The 14,612-nt window shown below is 49.9% G+C and overlaps 6 protein-coding genes across 6 annotated transcripts; 2 read left to right on the top strand and 4 right to left on the bottom strand.

The window, feature by feature from the left end:
• Positions 1 to 1,329: 1,329 nt before the first annotated feature.
• Positions 1,330 to 2,803, bottom strand: AtWU_07774 (sterol esterase; the record flags this gene model as incomplete). Its single annotated transcript, XM_035502883.1, has 2 exons — positions 1,330 to 2,627; positions 2,689 to 2,803. The coding sequence occupies 2 exons, from the start codon at positions 2,801 to 2,803 to the stop codon at positions 1,330 to 1,332; spliced, it is 1,413 nt and encodes a 470-aa protein (XP_035358776.1).
• Positions 2,804 to 3,221: 418 nt separating this feature from the next.
• On the top strand, positions 3,222 to 3,814 carry AtWU_07775 (PET191 family protein; the record flags this gene model as incomplete). The annotated part of the gene is made up of 3 exons (XM_035502884.1): positions 3,222 to 3,246; positions 3,416 to 3,557; positions 3,631 to 3,814. The coding sequence occupies 3 exons, from the start codon at positions 3,222 to 3,224 to the stop codon at positions 3,812 to 3,814; spliced, it is 351 nt and encodes a 116-aa protein (XP_035358777.1).
• Positions 3,815 to 4,177: 363 nt separating this feature from the next.
• Positions 4,178 to 5,743, bottom strand: AtWU_07776 (dolichyl-diphosphooligosaccharide-protein glycotransferase; the record flags this gene model as incomplete). Its single annotated transcript, XM_035502885.1, has 4 exons — positions 4,178 to 4,597; positions 4,659 to 5,359; positions 5,423 to 5,533; positions 5,599 to 5,743. 4 exons carry the CDS (start codon positions 5,741 to 5,743, stop codon positions 4,178 to 4,180), a joined length of 1,377 nt encoding a protein of 458 aa, XP_035358778.1.
• Positions 5,744 to 6,170: 427 nt separating this feature from the next.
• On the top strand, positions 6,171 to 6,505 carry AtWU_07777 (NADH:ubiquinone oxidoreductase subunit NDUFA3; the record flags this gene model as incomplete). Its single annotated transcript, XM_035502886.1, has 2 exons — positions 6,171 to 6,354; positions 6,459 to 6,505. The coding sequence occupies 2 exons, from the start codon at positions 6,171 to 6,173 to the stop codon at positions 6,503 to 6,505; spliced, it is 231 nt and encodes a 76-aa protein (XP_035358779.1).
• A 783-nt stretch (positions 6,506 to 7,288) lies between these two features.
• AtWU_07778 (alpha/beta-hydrolase lipase family protein) lies at positions 7,289 to 8,969 on the bottom strand (the record flags this gene model as incomplete). Its single annotated transcript, XM_035502887.1, has 2 exons — positions 7,289 to 8,665; positions 8,730 to 8,969. 2 exons carry the CDS (start codon positions 8,967 to 8,969, stop codon positions 7,289 to 7,291), a joined length of 1,617 nt encoding a protein of 538 aa, XP_035358780.1.
• Positions 8,970 to 10,424: 1,455 nt separating this feature from the next.
• AtWU_07779 (putative transcription factor RfeG) lies at positions 10,425 to 11,465 on the bottom strand (the record flags this gene model as incomplete). The annotated part of the gene is made up of 3 exons (XM_035502888.1): positions 10,425 to 11,081; positions 11,158 to 11,202; positions 11,340 to 11,465. The coding sequence occupies 3 exons, from the start codon at positions 11,463 to 11,465 to the stop codon at positions 10,425 to 10,427; spliced, it is 828 nt and encodes a 275-aa protein (XP_035358781.1).
• Between the last annotated feature and the right edge of the window lie 3,147 nt (positions 11,466 to 14,612).

Consider the following 14,612-nt stretch of genomic DNA (forward strand, 5'->3'; position numbering starts at 1 on the left):
CAAAAGTCCCAAAACCCACATCCGTCTTGCCCCGAGGACAAGCATAATGATCGATCTTCTTCTTCCCCTCTCATGGCAATAATATCTCTCTCTCCTCCATCATTATCACAAAAACAAACTCCCCCCTTCCCATACGATGCCATGCAGGTTATTCATCTAAGCCCCAAAAATTACCTGTCAGCAGCAAACCCAAGCCAATAACCAGACATCCCCTTCCTAAAAGTCAAAAAGGAAAAGAAGGAGAAGAAGGGCAAGAGAAAAACAAAAGGACATCGGGATGTGCCCGATTCCAGGAACCGGAAGCAGATTCCGACGCCAATTCAACCCAACTCAACTTTAGTCTGCCAGGGACGGAAGCACCCCCGAAACTAAGCGGGAGGCACCATCGCTACTCATCAGCACTAGACCTAGGGCCACTGGTAGACTGGATTGTTAAGTCCTGAAAGATAAAAAGTACGGACCACCGCCACCGGACTTCCGGTCCCCAACTTCCGGGAGGCAGGCTGTCTGTGTGCCTATCATTTAATTTATTATATTCTGTAATCTATATTGGACCGATGTGCACGCGCATTGATGGTGCGCTAGGGCAATCAGACCATCCACATCTCATAAACCACCTGACCGGGGAGGGAGGGGGAGGAGGATGGTACGGATACTTGGGTGGTTGTATCAGCATGATTGAAAGCCAAGCTGATGTGTCACATTGGAATAATTATTTTCTTGGGGGGACGAGCTGCACAAACATGGTTTGGGTCGTGCTTGGTTGCTGGAAGTGCAGATGTGATGGGGGACGCGTTGGTCTATGCATCACATGTGGATGTGAGGCGTCGGGGACGGGAAGAGCAAGACCAGACCCGACACTGGGACCATCTCCCTGCATATGGATCTGAAGAAATGCGCTGCTGCTTGATACATATGACGTATGTCACTGAAGGGGTCGGGAGCCGATCTATAATGCATCTATCTAGGCAACGAAGTAGTATTGAAGTACTCCGTACCGATGAAGGTCATTGGAGGTCTGCCAGCTTCGAAGCATCCGGACTGCGTTGCTTCGCCAATGTGTTTGTGAGGTTCTTGGCGGTGTTGAGGTTATATTGGACGCTGATATAGTGTGTGTGCTGTACAGAAAACAATCAAGGCTAAACGAACATCTTTATAGGCAAACAATTATACAAAGTAAGGCGAACAATGATCTTTGTCTCTCGTATTGCGATCTGCTGAGACAGTCAGATCCGCGAGTCGAAACACGCAAGCTGTCAAACTTGGCGATGGTGGGTATGAATCTCCCTCTAGATTATGCGTGTCTTCATTGGTGCAGAACCTCGTACTTCATGCCGGTACATATGTGCCCGCGGCACCATTAACCTTCTCCATTAATGTCCCCTTCTGATTCTCGGAGCTGTACCGCTCCAGCGCTTCGAAGACATGGCTGAATACCAATTGGTCCACATCACGCGCCCACAAGAAGTCTAAGTGCTCATACTGCGGGAATTCCTTGGCCACGGTCCCCCGGGGAAGCTCGGACAACATCACGTTGATATCAACGAGACTATCGCTACCGCCATACAACAGGACAATGGGCGTCTTAATGTTCTTCGTCGGGTACTTGACCGGCTTGTAAAATCGCTCACTGGCAACAATACTGAGTGGCGCATGGATTTCGTCATCGTAGAACTGGAAATTCCGGTGTCGAATGATCTGGAACCAATGGACGACCGACTTGGTGCTAGTGAAGGAAAACAGATGCAGGTACCCTGCCAGCTTCTGCCAGCGGCTGATATTCTTGCATCTCCAATTGAACAGGCCGCGAAGTGACGTGTCAATGATCCGAACAAAGATAGGTGGGTAGAGAATCGTCTGCCACATTGTCGTCGAGCTTAGGATGCTGCGTCTGCCAAACAGCAGAAACAGGAAGTTCGGCGAAGCCTTCATGAGCGAATCCACGAGATGATTGGGGAGGCCTGTCGGGGCCATTGCCGGCGCCAGAGCCACAAATACATCGATCTTCTGGTTCAACAAAGGATGAATGGACAGCGTCGCAAACGCCTGTGCCGTTCCCTGCGAGAATCCCACGTATGACAGGGACGGCTGCCCTGTCACTTCCAGGATATACTTGATGCTGTCTGGGATATCATGGAACGAGAACTGATCGATCGAAAAGTCCCAGAACTCGTTCGACAGGGGCGAGTGCTTGACGGACTTCTTCGAGTACTTGTTTCCTCTGTTATTCCCCAACCACACGTCATAGCCCCTTTCAACCAATTGAAACGGAAGGCATCGCTGCTCCTCCGACAGACAGACCCAGACTTCACTGCACATCATGAGACCATGGTGGAGATAGACGACCTTCTTCCTGATGCTCCCTTCACCCTGGTTGACTTTCCTTCCTTCCTCACCTTTCCGATAGGGCAGTCTGTGCAGACCAAGCAGATAGCCATCCCCCGTCTGGACGATATGTTCCTCCGCCTCATACCCAAACAGCGCGCATATATCCGTGAAGTCCGACGCCAGAGCAACCGACGCAGCCACCTTCTCTTCCTTGCCGCGTTTGGCCGGGTCATCTGGGGGAATAAAAGCGTTGAATATATTCTTGGATCGATCGTAACAGAACCTAATGATAGGTTCAGCTGCGCCAGTTAGCCCTTACCCCTTTACACTACCACCCCAAAGAACGAACACAATACTTACGCAGACAAAACGTGATAATATGTATAACCCATTCCAGCAACACCAGAATCAATGACCCAAAAAGTGCCAAATATTCAAACCAAAAAAGCCGTCCAATGACCGGAACGCGCGCCATGACGACAAGACCAAACCTCCTAATGTCACACAGGGATGGGACAGTCTGCAAATCAACCACGTAGAGTAATTATCACCGGTAGTAGCAGTAGTAGTAATGAACCATAATGCGCCGAAGCAATACTTCCATAAACTCAGACCGCATGACTATGGGAAGAAGAAGGATAGGATAAATCAAGCGGAACGAGCAAGCAACCTAAGTCAGGTTCCACACGCCCCCAGACGTCATGGGGGCCCCTTCTTCTTCATGTGATGGCTTACCTAATCCGGGGCAACGCCCGTTTGGTTGAGTTTGTTTTCCGATTTCAGCAAATTATCTCCAGATTGTCCGTCTCCGCCGCCGCCGCAGACCGGTGTTGTTCCTAACTTGTTATTATTTGGCTGAGCAATTCGGGCCTTGCCTTTATTGTTCGCCCAACATGCCGAGTTCCTGCCAAGAGATCAGTATGTCGGATCCTTTCATCTCTCCTCCATGTTCTTAAATTGCGGCTTGGATGTTCGGAAACGTATCCACGAACGGATATTACTACCACAATTGTCGTCCCTTCTCCCAACTTCAGCTATAATGCCCGGTACACACACCACTTTAACCATTCTTACCTTTAATAAATAGGAAACGCTCTGGCGCAATGTCTCCAAGAATCAGACTGCATCATGGTTCAACGGCGCTCGCCCCGCGAATGTCTGAGTGAGCCGTACGTCGACGAACTTCCCATGCGATGCCAGCAATTGCGGAAGGGGTTTAGCGAGTGCAAGTGAGTCATTACCAAAATACATCCTTCAAAGCTTTCCCTCCCACAGTCAGTTGACAATATGCCTCATCTTCAGGCGCGGCCTCATCGACATGCGCAAGCGGTTCCGCGGAAACCAGCCTATCTCGGTATCGACGACGGAAGGCGGCGGCTCCAGCACGTCCCAGCAATTATATGCAGGCAAGCCGGCATTTGAGACGGTCAAGGAGATTAGTGGTGATGAGGTGCAGATGGATCCGGAGAAGACTCGTGGTCTGTGAGGTGGGGAGGTTTAGTTATATCTGGTGTTGTGGGTGACACAGACTGGTTTTCCCTTGCGCGCTGTAACATCATGTTCTCTGTGCTTTTGTTGTATTCGCTGGCATTTGGCTTGGAGTTTGGTTGATTGATTGACTGTTGGGACTACTTCGCTCATGTGCCCGTGCCTTGATAGTGTGTATGATTGTCAGGTTATGGGTACGTACTTTTACTATCATGCTATACTACTAGATTGTACATATGCAATGGATGGGTCTGTCTGTACGCAGACTGACTTGGGCATTCTACGATTCGGGTCGTCCTTTCTTCAAGACGTGCATTGTGCAGCAGATTTCATTTACTGATCTTTCAGATGATACATTACTTTACTGGGTCTTCTTGACCTTGGCCGAGGCGGGCTCCGAGTAGAGCCACACGAACACAAAGGCCAGGAACCCGCCGATCACAGACCACAGGCCGGCGATCCAGACCCATCCTCCGCTGATCTTCCAGCTGCGGGGGTACTCGTTGTGAGCGAAGTGGCGGACAGTCACTTCGTGCTTTTCCTCAATGTTGGTGAGGAAGGGGCGCTTGTAGTTGACCCGGAAGGAGAAGATACCGTGCTGGTCAGGGACGGTAAACTGCGTGCTGTAGATGGTGCTGTTCTCGGTGCGGGCGGTGGGCTCCAGCTTCAGGCGGTGGAAGGGGGAGAGCATGGTGAACTCGAGCTGCAGGGCATCGTTGGCGGGCACCTCGAAGGGGATGTACCGGTCGTGGCTGTACTCGGAGATCTCAATGCTGAAAACCTATAGGGACACGTCAGCAGGGGTTGACAGCTATGTTGCGGACTGGTCAGTAGGCACATACGGTCTCGTTCTTGATGCGGTAGATGGTGGGGTTCAGGTCCTCGGCAGTAAGGTCGTCCTTAGCCAGGTGGTGCTCGATCTTGCCAACCTTGAGGACACCGGTCTCCTTGAAGGTCCAGGCAGTCAACTGCTTGGCGAACTCCTGGTTGGCCGTGCCGGTCTCCTTTCCGTTGGGCGCCTTGACGGTTGCGGAGAACCACTGGTCCTGGAGACTCTCAACGGAGCCGAGCAGGGTGAAGCGAGAGGAGGCACGGGTCTGCATGGCGGAGACGAGAGCCAGCTGAGAGCCGGTGGCCCAGACATCCTCTTCCGCGGACAGGTCTTCCTTGGGGTTGTAGCTGTAGGCAGTCGCAGGAGCGCGCAGGATAGGCGCAATGAGCGCGTGGTCGCCAAGAGTGTGAGGAGCGGCCCTAGGCAAAGCAAGGACACCCTCTCCGTCGAAGAAAGCCTTGGTATCGGGTCTCAATGGGCCGGGGCGCTGGAGGAGAAGGACATCGTGCTTTTCGGCCGCGGACAGGGTGTCGTAGTTGAAGTGGTCGACAACGACGGACGAACGGTCGGTAGCGAGATGAAGATCGAGTTCCAGGAGCAGCGAGCTGACGGCGCTGGGAGTGGTGGACTTGCCCGAGAGCGCGAGGAGGACGTTACCGTCCTTGTTCATGAAGTCGACGATGTTCTTGGGGCTCAAAGAAGGTCCAAATCCTGATCACTCGGTCAATTGTATGTCCCTGTAGCATAACGTCCGAATCCAAAGTCGCCGCTAACCTTTGGACCTAGGAGGCAGGAGAAGAAGGTGGTCGTAAGCCCTCTCGCCAAGGTCGAAGAGGGAGAGCTTGTCACTCTTGGGAGATTCGAAGACGAGGTCATATCCGCGAGCTATTGCACATATCAGCACAACGCCAATTCCACTCAATTATAATTTCTGCCCTGCAGATACATACCTTCTAAATCACTCCAGAAAGTAGAGTAAAGATCCTTCTCCGATCCATCCTCCAAAACAACGAGCAGACGGTTGCCCGAACTACTGAGCGCATGTACAACAGCCAAGAAGCCAAACAGAAAGAGGGAGGAAAGAGACCACCGCATATTGAGTGGCTAATTTTCCGCACAGCGGAGGGAACAAACTGAGAAACAAAATATCCCGACGAGCGAACCACAAAAGAATGATGGTTTTGTTGTTCGATGAGAGCTCGTCAAAAAGAAAGAAGTACGTAGTAGATACATACGTAGACACACACCCCAAACGGGCGACGTGTTTGGACCGAACGCCAAGACCCGGCAAATCCACTTTTGGCGGCTTTCGTCACCTTCAATCAACCTCCATCGATTCGTTTCCCCTCGCCCGCGTCGCAATCCCCGACTTCAATTTGCCCTACCTCTCCGCAGGTTCAATTAATCCCCGGCCTTAATTGCCCATAGAGGATTCCATCCGCAGATTGATTATATTCATTCTGTTCCGCTACCGCCTCACACACCCGAACACCTCCGCAAACGAACAAGAAAATCCTTAACAATGTCGACGCCTCAGTTCTGGTCTACGCCTCTCCGCTACCTCCGCTGGGCTTCTCACGAACGTCCCGCCATCTTCTACTCCCTTATCATCGGTTCTATGGGCCCCGTTGCTCTCGTCGGTTTGCCCCCGCTTAGACGTGCCTTGGGTGACGTTGATCCCGAGACTATCCCTATGTCTTATCCTAGTATGTTGCACCCCCGCTTCCACTGACGGCTCTTCAATTGAGCCCCTGCTTGTCTTGGAAAGTTAGTAGAGTATACTGACATGCTCGCGCCTTGCGCTTGATAGTCCCCGCCGGTCCCCGCACATTCCCGAAAGGTTACGATGACGAGTAAATCCATCTTAACCTCGGATATAGCGAAATGGAAAGGATAGGATGGATGGACGGACGATAGCGGGACCGACAACTAGCTCTGCATTGAATCATGGGCAACGTGCGACTCCGGCGCGGATAGATTAGAAGGAAAGGGAGGCTGGCTGTTCAATCAACGAGCAAGTGATCGGCGGGCCTCGCTTTGTCCGGAGGTAGCCTTGATCTGGGTATTTTGGGTATCTTTTTTTCCTACGTGTGCATGTGCCCCCTCCGCCTTCTTCCTGTCGGGCATGTTTATACCCATTGTGCTCTTTGGCAGGGAGGGGTGAGGTGCTGTGGGTGGGGTATAAGATGTGTGTGTGTATTTATTGTATGTGAAAATGGTTACAGAGCGGAGTTCATAATTTTATCTCTTTTTTTTATTCATTTCGAATTTCTGTTTGTGCTTGTATCGTGAGTGTGGTCTCTGTGGTAAGGGGTATGACCATGAGATAGATGCGTGATGGCCAGTGGAATACTGCGCCGAAAGAAGCCTTACTGCGCCGTAAGGGACCATTGAACTTGATGTACAGGAGAAAAGACAAGACCCAGAAAACAAGAAACGGAGACATGAAAATGAACATAGTAGATCAGACTGAAGATTGAAGAAAACAAGACTCCGAATTTGAGAAACCTAGACATGATAAAGAACATACTAGTAGTAAAACAGAGGAGAATACAATCGAAAAGAAGTAGCAAACAAAGAAAAGTCCGAAGCACAGAACTAAAATACACTCTGCTGTAGACAAACAGTACAGCCAAACTCTCAGCCATCGTGCTGAGTATTATGTCCGTGGCTTTCAACATTGACATTGGAAGACATGAAGGCAGGGCTCGCATTATTTACCAAGGTAATATCTCCTCCACTTAACATCTCGGGATATGTCTGTATAAAATCATCGAAAGCCGGTATCACTGGGTGCTCGGCTTCGGTTCGCGCCGTTGAATCATCCTCTTCATCCCACTGAGGCGGGCTGATGAAGCTGCTTTGAGAGTTATCCGATGACAAGTCAGGCTCATGGACAGCGTAGGTCAGCTCACTCCGGGGCTGACTAGAGCTGCGATCAGGGGATATTTCCAGTGATGGGGAGTAGGGAGATGCGAGACGCTGGGTAACTATCTGGGGATTGTTCTCCGGCAAAGGGTTCTCGATAAGTATCTGGGGGATGCGAGGCGTGTGGATTTGACGTGTCTCCATTTGAATATTGTCCCTGTACATTAGGGGCACAGCAGGGTTCATGGTATGCATAAGAGCTACATCTTCATGTGCAGCCCTATCTGCCAGCCAAGGGATGTCATGCTGATTGACTTCACAACATGTCAAATAATGTAAATCGCCCCATACTAAGGGGTTGAACCGCGATCTGTTCCGAAGTAGGTTATCAACCAGATGCTTTACAGCATTCTTCAAGGCATTCAGGCGGTTTTCGACGAGTGTAACCTCGTCTTGTCTAATGGGCAGTAAGATGAGGTTGGTCTGGGGATCGGTTATTGGAAGATAGGCATCGCCACCAGCATTGATGGCGCGGTAGAAGGCAGCCCCACCATCCAAAGAACGGTATGTCTTTTTTTCAGCAATGGAGTTGCCTAGCCACTGCTGATAAAATGCTTTGGCCATCCACATGTAGATGTCTCTATCATGTGGATCAGCGACGGGGTGGTTGAGGATGTTCATTTCTATCATCCACTTGTCGTATTGCAGATCTCTATGTTTTCTCTCACAAAGCTCACGGATCTGGCCAGGGAGCAAAGCGTGGCCCTCATCCGTCACATAGTTCCAGCGTCCAACGATGTGAATAATGCCTTCTCGGAAGATCGTGGGTGACTGGATTCTTATAGCCAAGTTCACCCAACCGATCGGGTCATTTGAGATAGAATAATATAGCTCCTGCTCGTAGCCCTCCAGTGCTGCGCCGAGGATAGGAAAGATATAATTTTCCGCCTCAATCTCCGATGCTAGCTCAGCAACTCTCCAACTGTTGTCCAGGAAATTCTTTTCCGGTCCATCGTCGTGGAGGATTGGCGGCAGCAAATAAAACATCCTAAAGATGTTCTCCCAGCACCGACGGGTTTTCATCGGCCAGACTGGGATGTAATCCACAGCCTGAAAGCCTCTGATCTCGCTCGTAAACTGACGGGGCACCTGTAGGTGCTCGTTAGAATCTCAGCTGACACAGATATACTCTGATCATAGGGCGTCTACTTACCTGAAGCTGGAAGACCCCGAACTTGTGGGCAGCTTCGCCAATAAGATAGAGATTATAAACACCCAAATTATCCATTCCCTGGATATGTGGCAGTGGATAGACTTCGTTTGGCGGTCCTAGCAGGCACCTCAGAACCCTTGAGTGTTCGCAGAGTCGGTTCGAATGCAACCGATAGCCATCCGGGTGGATGGTGAGCTTCACATCGCCATCAGCGTACTGCGGAAAATCTAAGACAGACATATTCGATGCAACTGAGTATATTTTCCAGATACTTGTCGCTAAAGCAGTGCGAGAAGTAGTCTCTGGAAAGGTGCAGAAAGAGAATAATGAGCATTATATAGCGAGGTAGCATTGTGAACGACGCCGAGAGACTAGAAGTGACTGATTGCATCGTTGCCTTGAACTTGCTCGGTGCTTCACAATATAACAGTCCAGAGCTCTATTATAATAGACACAAGTGTTATATGGTGAATGAGTGAACAGAGGCCAACTTCGGTGCGTGTTACAATTCGAAATCACGGGCACAAGTTGGAACAAAAGACAATGTGAGAGGCGGGCTTCCGTGTTGGTAGTTGTGTATAAAAGTTATATACAAGGAAAGGGCTTTCACTCGGCATGCCGTCGCAATTGATACGAATACACAGGTTGTTCCCCACGTATTGAAACACGGTACACAATGTGCTGAAAGTAATTGAGATAAGGTGAGAGCATCGTTACAAGCAGATACCAGCAATGTTGGAGTCACGCTGCTTCAGCAAGTGAGATTCTATGATTTACATCAATTAGCTTTCTGTGCATACGATTCGGAGAGCAAGGCAAGGCATGCAGACAGTCACTTGCAATTGGACAGCGTTTAAGGTGCGCGCAGGCAAGGGGTCAAGTACAAGATAACACACTGGCTTGACTTTGTAAGTCGATTATTATACCCTTGGGTCAATGCGAATAACCATCGAAGAACCAGCGAACCACAAAAAATAACGCCGTATATGCTCATATCTACATATAGCTCGTGAACAGCATCACTGTATGTCATCAAAAGCTCCCGGCTGATATTTTCCTGAAATCAGTTGGCGCTCCATCGGACTCAACATGTAGGAGATGGTCGAAAAACACCGATCGAAGAATGAAGACTGTGGCACAAACGCATGAGAATTCCACGACCAATACACCACAGAATAACCAGACAATGGAAACCAAAACCCAGCAAGGCAGAAAAGAGACAAAGCACAGCAATGGCTGGAATTACAACAGACAAAGCCAAAATGCCTCCTCATAAATCCATCACGTTATAGCTTGGGTCGACCAAGCTTTACACCAAAGAAAAAGACGGCCGTGTGCCTCGCGCAATGGAGCGATAACCAGGCCAACCAAGAGCGCGAGGCAACGTCTCCATGGACGTTGGATGGAAAGTCAAGAGTATATCAGAGATAAGATGGATGGATGTCCAGGAGAAATAATATCCGATGATCCAAGGATGTGGCTCCGGTAGTTGCAAATTGTTTCCGACAAACGATGATGCACGCTTTTCCTTCCGGTCTCATGTTCCTATACGCAAAGAAAGGAAGATTGGTCCTTCAGGGCTCTGAGGATAAGCAGAAGTGTGGATATATCTGCAAGATCCCAGGTACGATATAGACTGTTAAGGACAAAGGGTTCATAGTATATACGCCCGTAGAAAGCAGACATTGACTTTCTTTACCTAGTCCGGCGAGGGGCTTCCCCGCCTCTGGCTGGTTGTGGCCTATTGCGGTCTGCCGGAGGGTATGATGCCTCAGGAGTGTATCTGGGATCCATTCCTATCCGAGGGTCCGGGGCTGTGGTAGTAGGGTAAGGGATCCCGGTGGTAACTGGAGAATAGTCCTGTTCGGTTTCATAGCCAGGCCCGGGATACCTGGGGGCATTGCTCCTTCCATTCTCATAATAGCCAGGGCCATACGTGTATGACGACGGGTGCATTTCAGCAGTCACCGGAGGTTGGCTGGAAGTAGTGTAAGGGATCTGACCACTAGGGTAGGGGTTCGGGGCAGATCCATAGGGTGAATGGTTGGGGCCGGTGTAAGTTGATGCAGGTGGGTACGGGGGACTTTGAGTCGCCTGGTACGATTGTGCATATGGATCCACCGGGAATGGCTGAGCAGGGGGAGGAGCTGAGTAGGCAGGCGGAGGGGATGGCCCTCCCTGCTGACGTCCTTCATGAATGGCAGATACCGGGTAGGACGCCGCGGGCATGCTGGGTGCCTGGGAATAGCCTAATTCTTGTTGGTAGCTACCTCTGGGATAGCCCTGGTCAGCCCGACGTAGAACATCGGCCTCCCACCGAGCCGAGTCTTTTTTGAGGTCAGCAATCATTTCCTGCAGCACAAGCCATTTGTTAGTCGGACACGTTCTTTTTCGCCTGGGGAATACCACAAAACCAAATACAACATACAGAGGTGAGATTCCGGTAGGCGCGAATGAAATAACCCTGACGACCCTGTTTCCCATCTAGTCAGTTACTGATTCGTCCAGAAGGCAGATCCCGCCCAAATGTTCGCGTCATTGTTCGTATAATCTTAGAGAATTGCATAGGAAAAGCAGCGGGGCACAGACATTGTGGTTTCCGGGTCTTACGAGCGCATCATTTCCAAGGTAACGGCAAATGTCTGCTTGGATGACTTCCCGGCTGATACCATCGCCAGGAATGAAGTATTCGTTTTGACGCTCCGGGCGCCCCTCATATCCAAGACGGCCAGTCATTTTTGTTTTTGTTTGTTCCAGGAAACGGTCTCCAGTATTAAAGTAATTATAGGCAACGGGTCCAAATGGCCAAATGAGGTCCGGGGAAATCAGGAAGAGCCGACGGGTCCAGAGGAAGGTGGTGGCAGATGGTCTCTTTTAGGGAGATTGGGGGGTTGATTTGAGGGGAAGAAGAAACAGCACGAAGTACAGTTCTATGAGACAGCGTCCGGAAACTCCAAGGCTGAGAAATAAGGCTAATCCGACTTTTGGTTGACACAAGCACACATGCAGAACACGAAAGGCGACTTAGAAGAGCGGTGGAATCCCAGGGTTGGTTATATGGCTCTTGCTCCGAGAGAATAAAAGAAACAAATCCCGGTAAGAGCGTGTCTTGTCCACGGAGGTTGTCAAGGATGGATGCAAGGTATATAGGTCACTTCCAGCATTAAGCAAGTCGCAAACGAAAGAGACAGTAACGTCCTTCAATAGGTCCGGTGGGTGAGGAAGAGACGAGAGAGCTCAACGTGTGAATGTGAACTTCGGAATGATGGAGAATAATCTCAGGTGAATGTGAGAAGAGGGAGATGAGGGAGAAAAAAGGCCTTTATTTTTCTCCTGGGTGGAATCTCCGGTTCTTTTGAACAGTGGGTGGATTGTGTATTTTCACTTCAACGCTCCCGAACACAGACTCTATTACCTTTTGAACTGGCAGGGAATAACCAGGCCAGAGGGGAAGAGAGAGAGGGAGGGAGGGAGTGAAGGAAGGGGAGAGAGGTGTGGAGGAATGAGGAAAGAAAGAGAGAGAGAAGCAGGAGAGGTTTCGGAGTCGGGGGGGGTGGGAGGAGGAGGCGGGAGGAAGAAGGTTTGTATGGGAGGTTACGGCGGCGAAAAGAGAAGGGGGGAAAAAAAGAGAAAAGGGAAAAAATGAGACAAGTCGGGGAGGAAAAAAAGATAAGAGGGCGAGAAACCTGCAGGGCGGGCGGCGAAAGAGGAGCAGCGAGCGACTAACTAGTCTCGTAAGTAGTAGTAGTAGTAGTAAGTTACTGTGTATCTAATGAATGACAAGACACAAGAGGGAAAGAGGGAGAGAGGGAAGACGAGAGAGGGGGGGCGGGCAGCCAGTGGAGTATCGCGAAGGTGAAGCTGGCCGAGGGGGGATGATTGGGATGATTGGGCTGTTGGGCCATCTTTGGGCTGCCTGGCCATGTCTGGTGCCACGACTGACTCCACCCAACCCGACGATTAGACCCTCTCCGGCAGCACGATGAGCGCGCGATGACTCCCACTAGAAACTTGCATCGACTAATGAGGCGTAGCCGCCGGGGTCATGGAAGGCGATGGTGCAGACGATTTTCCTGCCCCTACCCGTGCGGCTTGATTGTGAATAGTATGGATGATGGATAATATTATTGCTGATGCAGCTGGTGGGATGCTGACGCTGACCCATGAGCAAAGATGATGCGGATGGCGTTCGAGGATCTCCCCTATTAGGGCGGCGAACTGGTGGAAAATAATTCTTTTTTTATTATTATTTTTCGATTTTTCTTAATGGAGGGCATTGATTCAGTAAATAATTATAATAATATCTCTACTGATAATTCACTAAAAAGTTGAGTAATTAAAAACATTAACTAATAATCAACAACATGAATATTGCCTTATATCACTATTGTCTTTGAATTTCATTTTCTTTAAACATGCTCATAGTAGTTGTTGCCAGTCAGTCCCATAGTTGGGTAGATACTAGATTCCTATTATTTACTTAGACTTCTAACATATTCCCGAAGAATCACGAGCCACGGTTGATTGAACCGCGGAGAAATTCTGCCCGTTTGGGTGTCCGGCGATGGATCCATGGATAGCCGCTCAACGGTAATACTACTAGTAATATCATAATTGCGGGCAGTGATATAACATGATACGATATTTGGATAGCCTCATTATTATATGCTCCTATTCAATAGTAAGCTAATAGTTCTCAGCCTACTTCTTGCTGTTCCTGCACTGCACAAGTAATGCTTGCTTCCACCCACCAACCAGATGGATGCACGACGAAGAAGAACCTTGCAGTTACTTACTCACTTTAGTATCTCAACGGTTCCCCCGGCTCTCGTCGGTCTGCCTAGCGTTGGATGACTCAGCCGCAACTACACACAGAAAGGGTTCATTCCCAGTGGTACGGAGGACGGAGTACCGGCACAAATAATAAATTGTGCGTCCATGTTGTTAATTGCGGTGACACTGATGGTGATGACAGGAGGCTGCAGTTGAAACTATTTGCTGCGAGGCATCAAAATGCATTTAGGGATATGTACGGGGTAGTATATCAGAACCATTCAGAGTTATTGGTCAAAATTGTTACATTGACTGGGCGCTCTTGCTTTTGTGCACCTGCACGACTGAGAACCTCAAAGCTACTGCTACCTTTTTGACCACATATCTTCTATGATTGCTGCACATATTGAGTCGTTAGCGGCTGCCTGCCTTACGGGAATCACCCCCAGCTAGATCAGCTTGATGGAGGGGATGGGGAGGGGGCTGGGCTGGGTAACTAGCCAAACCAAAGTACCACAAAGTAAGAGGCTTGCTACGGAACTGTTACTTCCCTATACCCATGCAGAACGACAACGGAAGTACTCCCAACTCCATCGTTAGTAGAGAAAGGAACTAGACTAGGCACGGAGTACTCCGTAGCCCAGACAAGGGTTTTTCACGTCGAATCGGTCGCATCTGGTACCTGCAAGGTAGCAACTAGCTTGCTCACGCAGAGAGGAAAAGTACAACTAGTCGACTGGGTACTTTGTGCTCCCGCTCAATCTGCAACTAAAGAACCCAAGGATCTGTCGCTGCCGAACCCGTCCTTGTCACCAGCCAGTCAAATTGGCGCCCGGGGTGGACACTACAGGTTGGGCAGGAATGCGTGGCGGCTTTGGGCACTCATCCGCCCGTTTGTGTCCCTACCACTAGTAATCTAGTATCTCTCTTTCTCGCTCTCTCTCTCTCTCTTTCTTTTGCCCGCTCTCCACTCCCACCCAAGGAAGGTTACCCTCCTCAGTCACTCAATCATTCTCCTCCTTCAGGATCATCCTCGATCCTCCATTCAAGTGGGCTGGGGATGGGCAAGACCCATGAATGAGAACTTTCCATTCATCCCGCTTTGAGCGC

This window comes from Aspergillus tubingensis, assembly GCF_013340325.1.
Source record: "Aspergillus tubingensis WU-2223L DNA, scaffold_8, whole genome shotgun sequence".
NCBI lineage: Eukaryota > Fungi > Ascomycota > Eurotiomycetes > Eurotiales > Aspergillaceae > Aspergillus > Aspergillus tubingensis.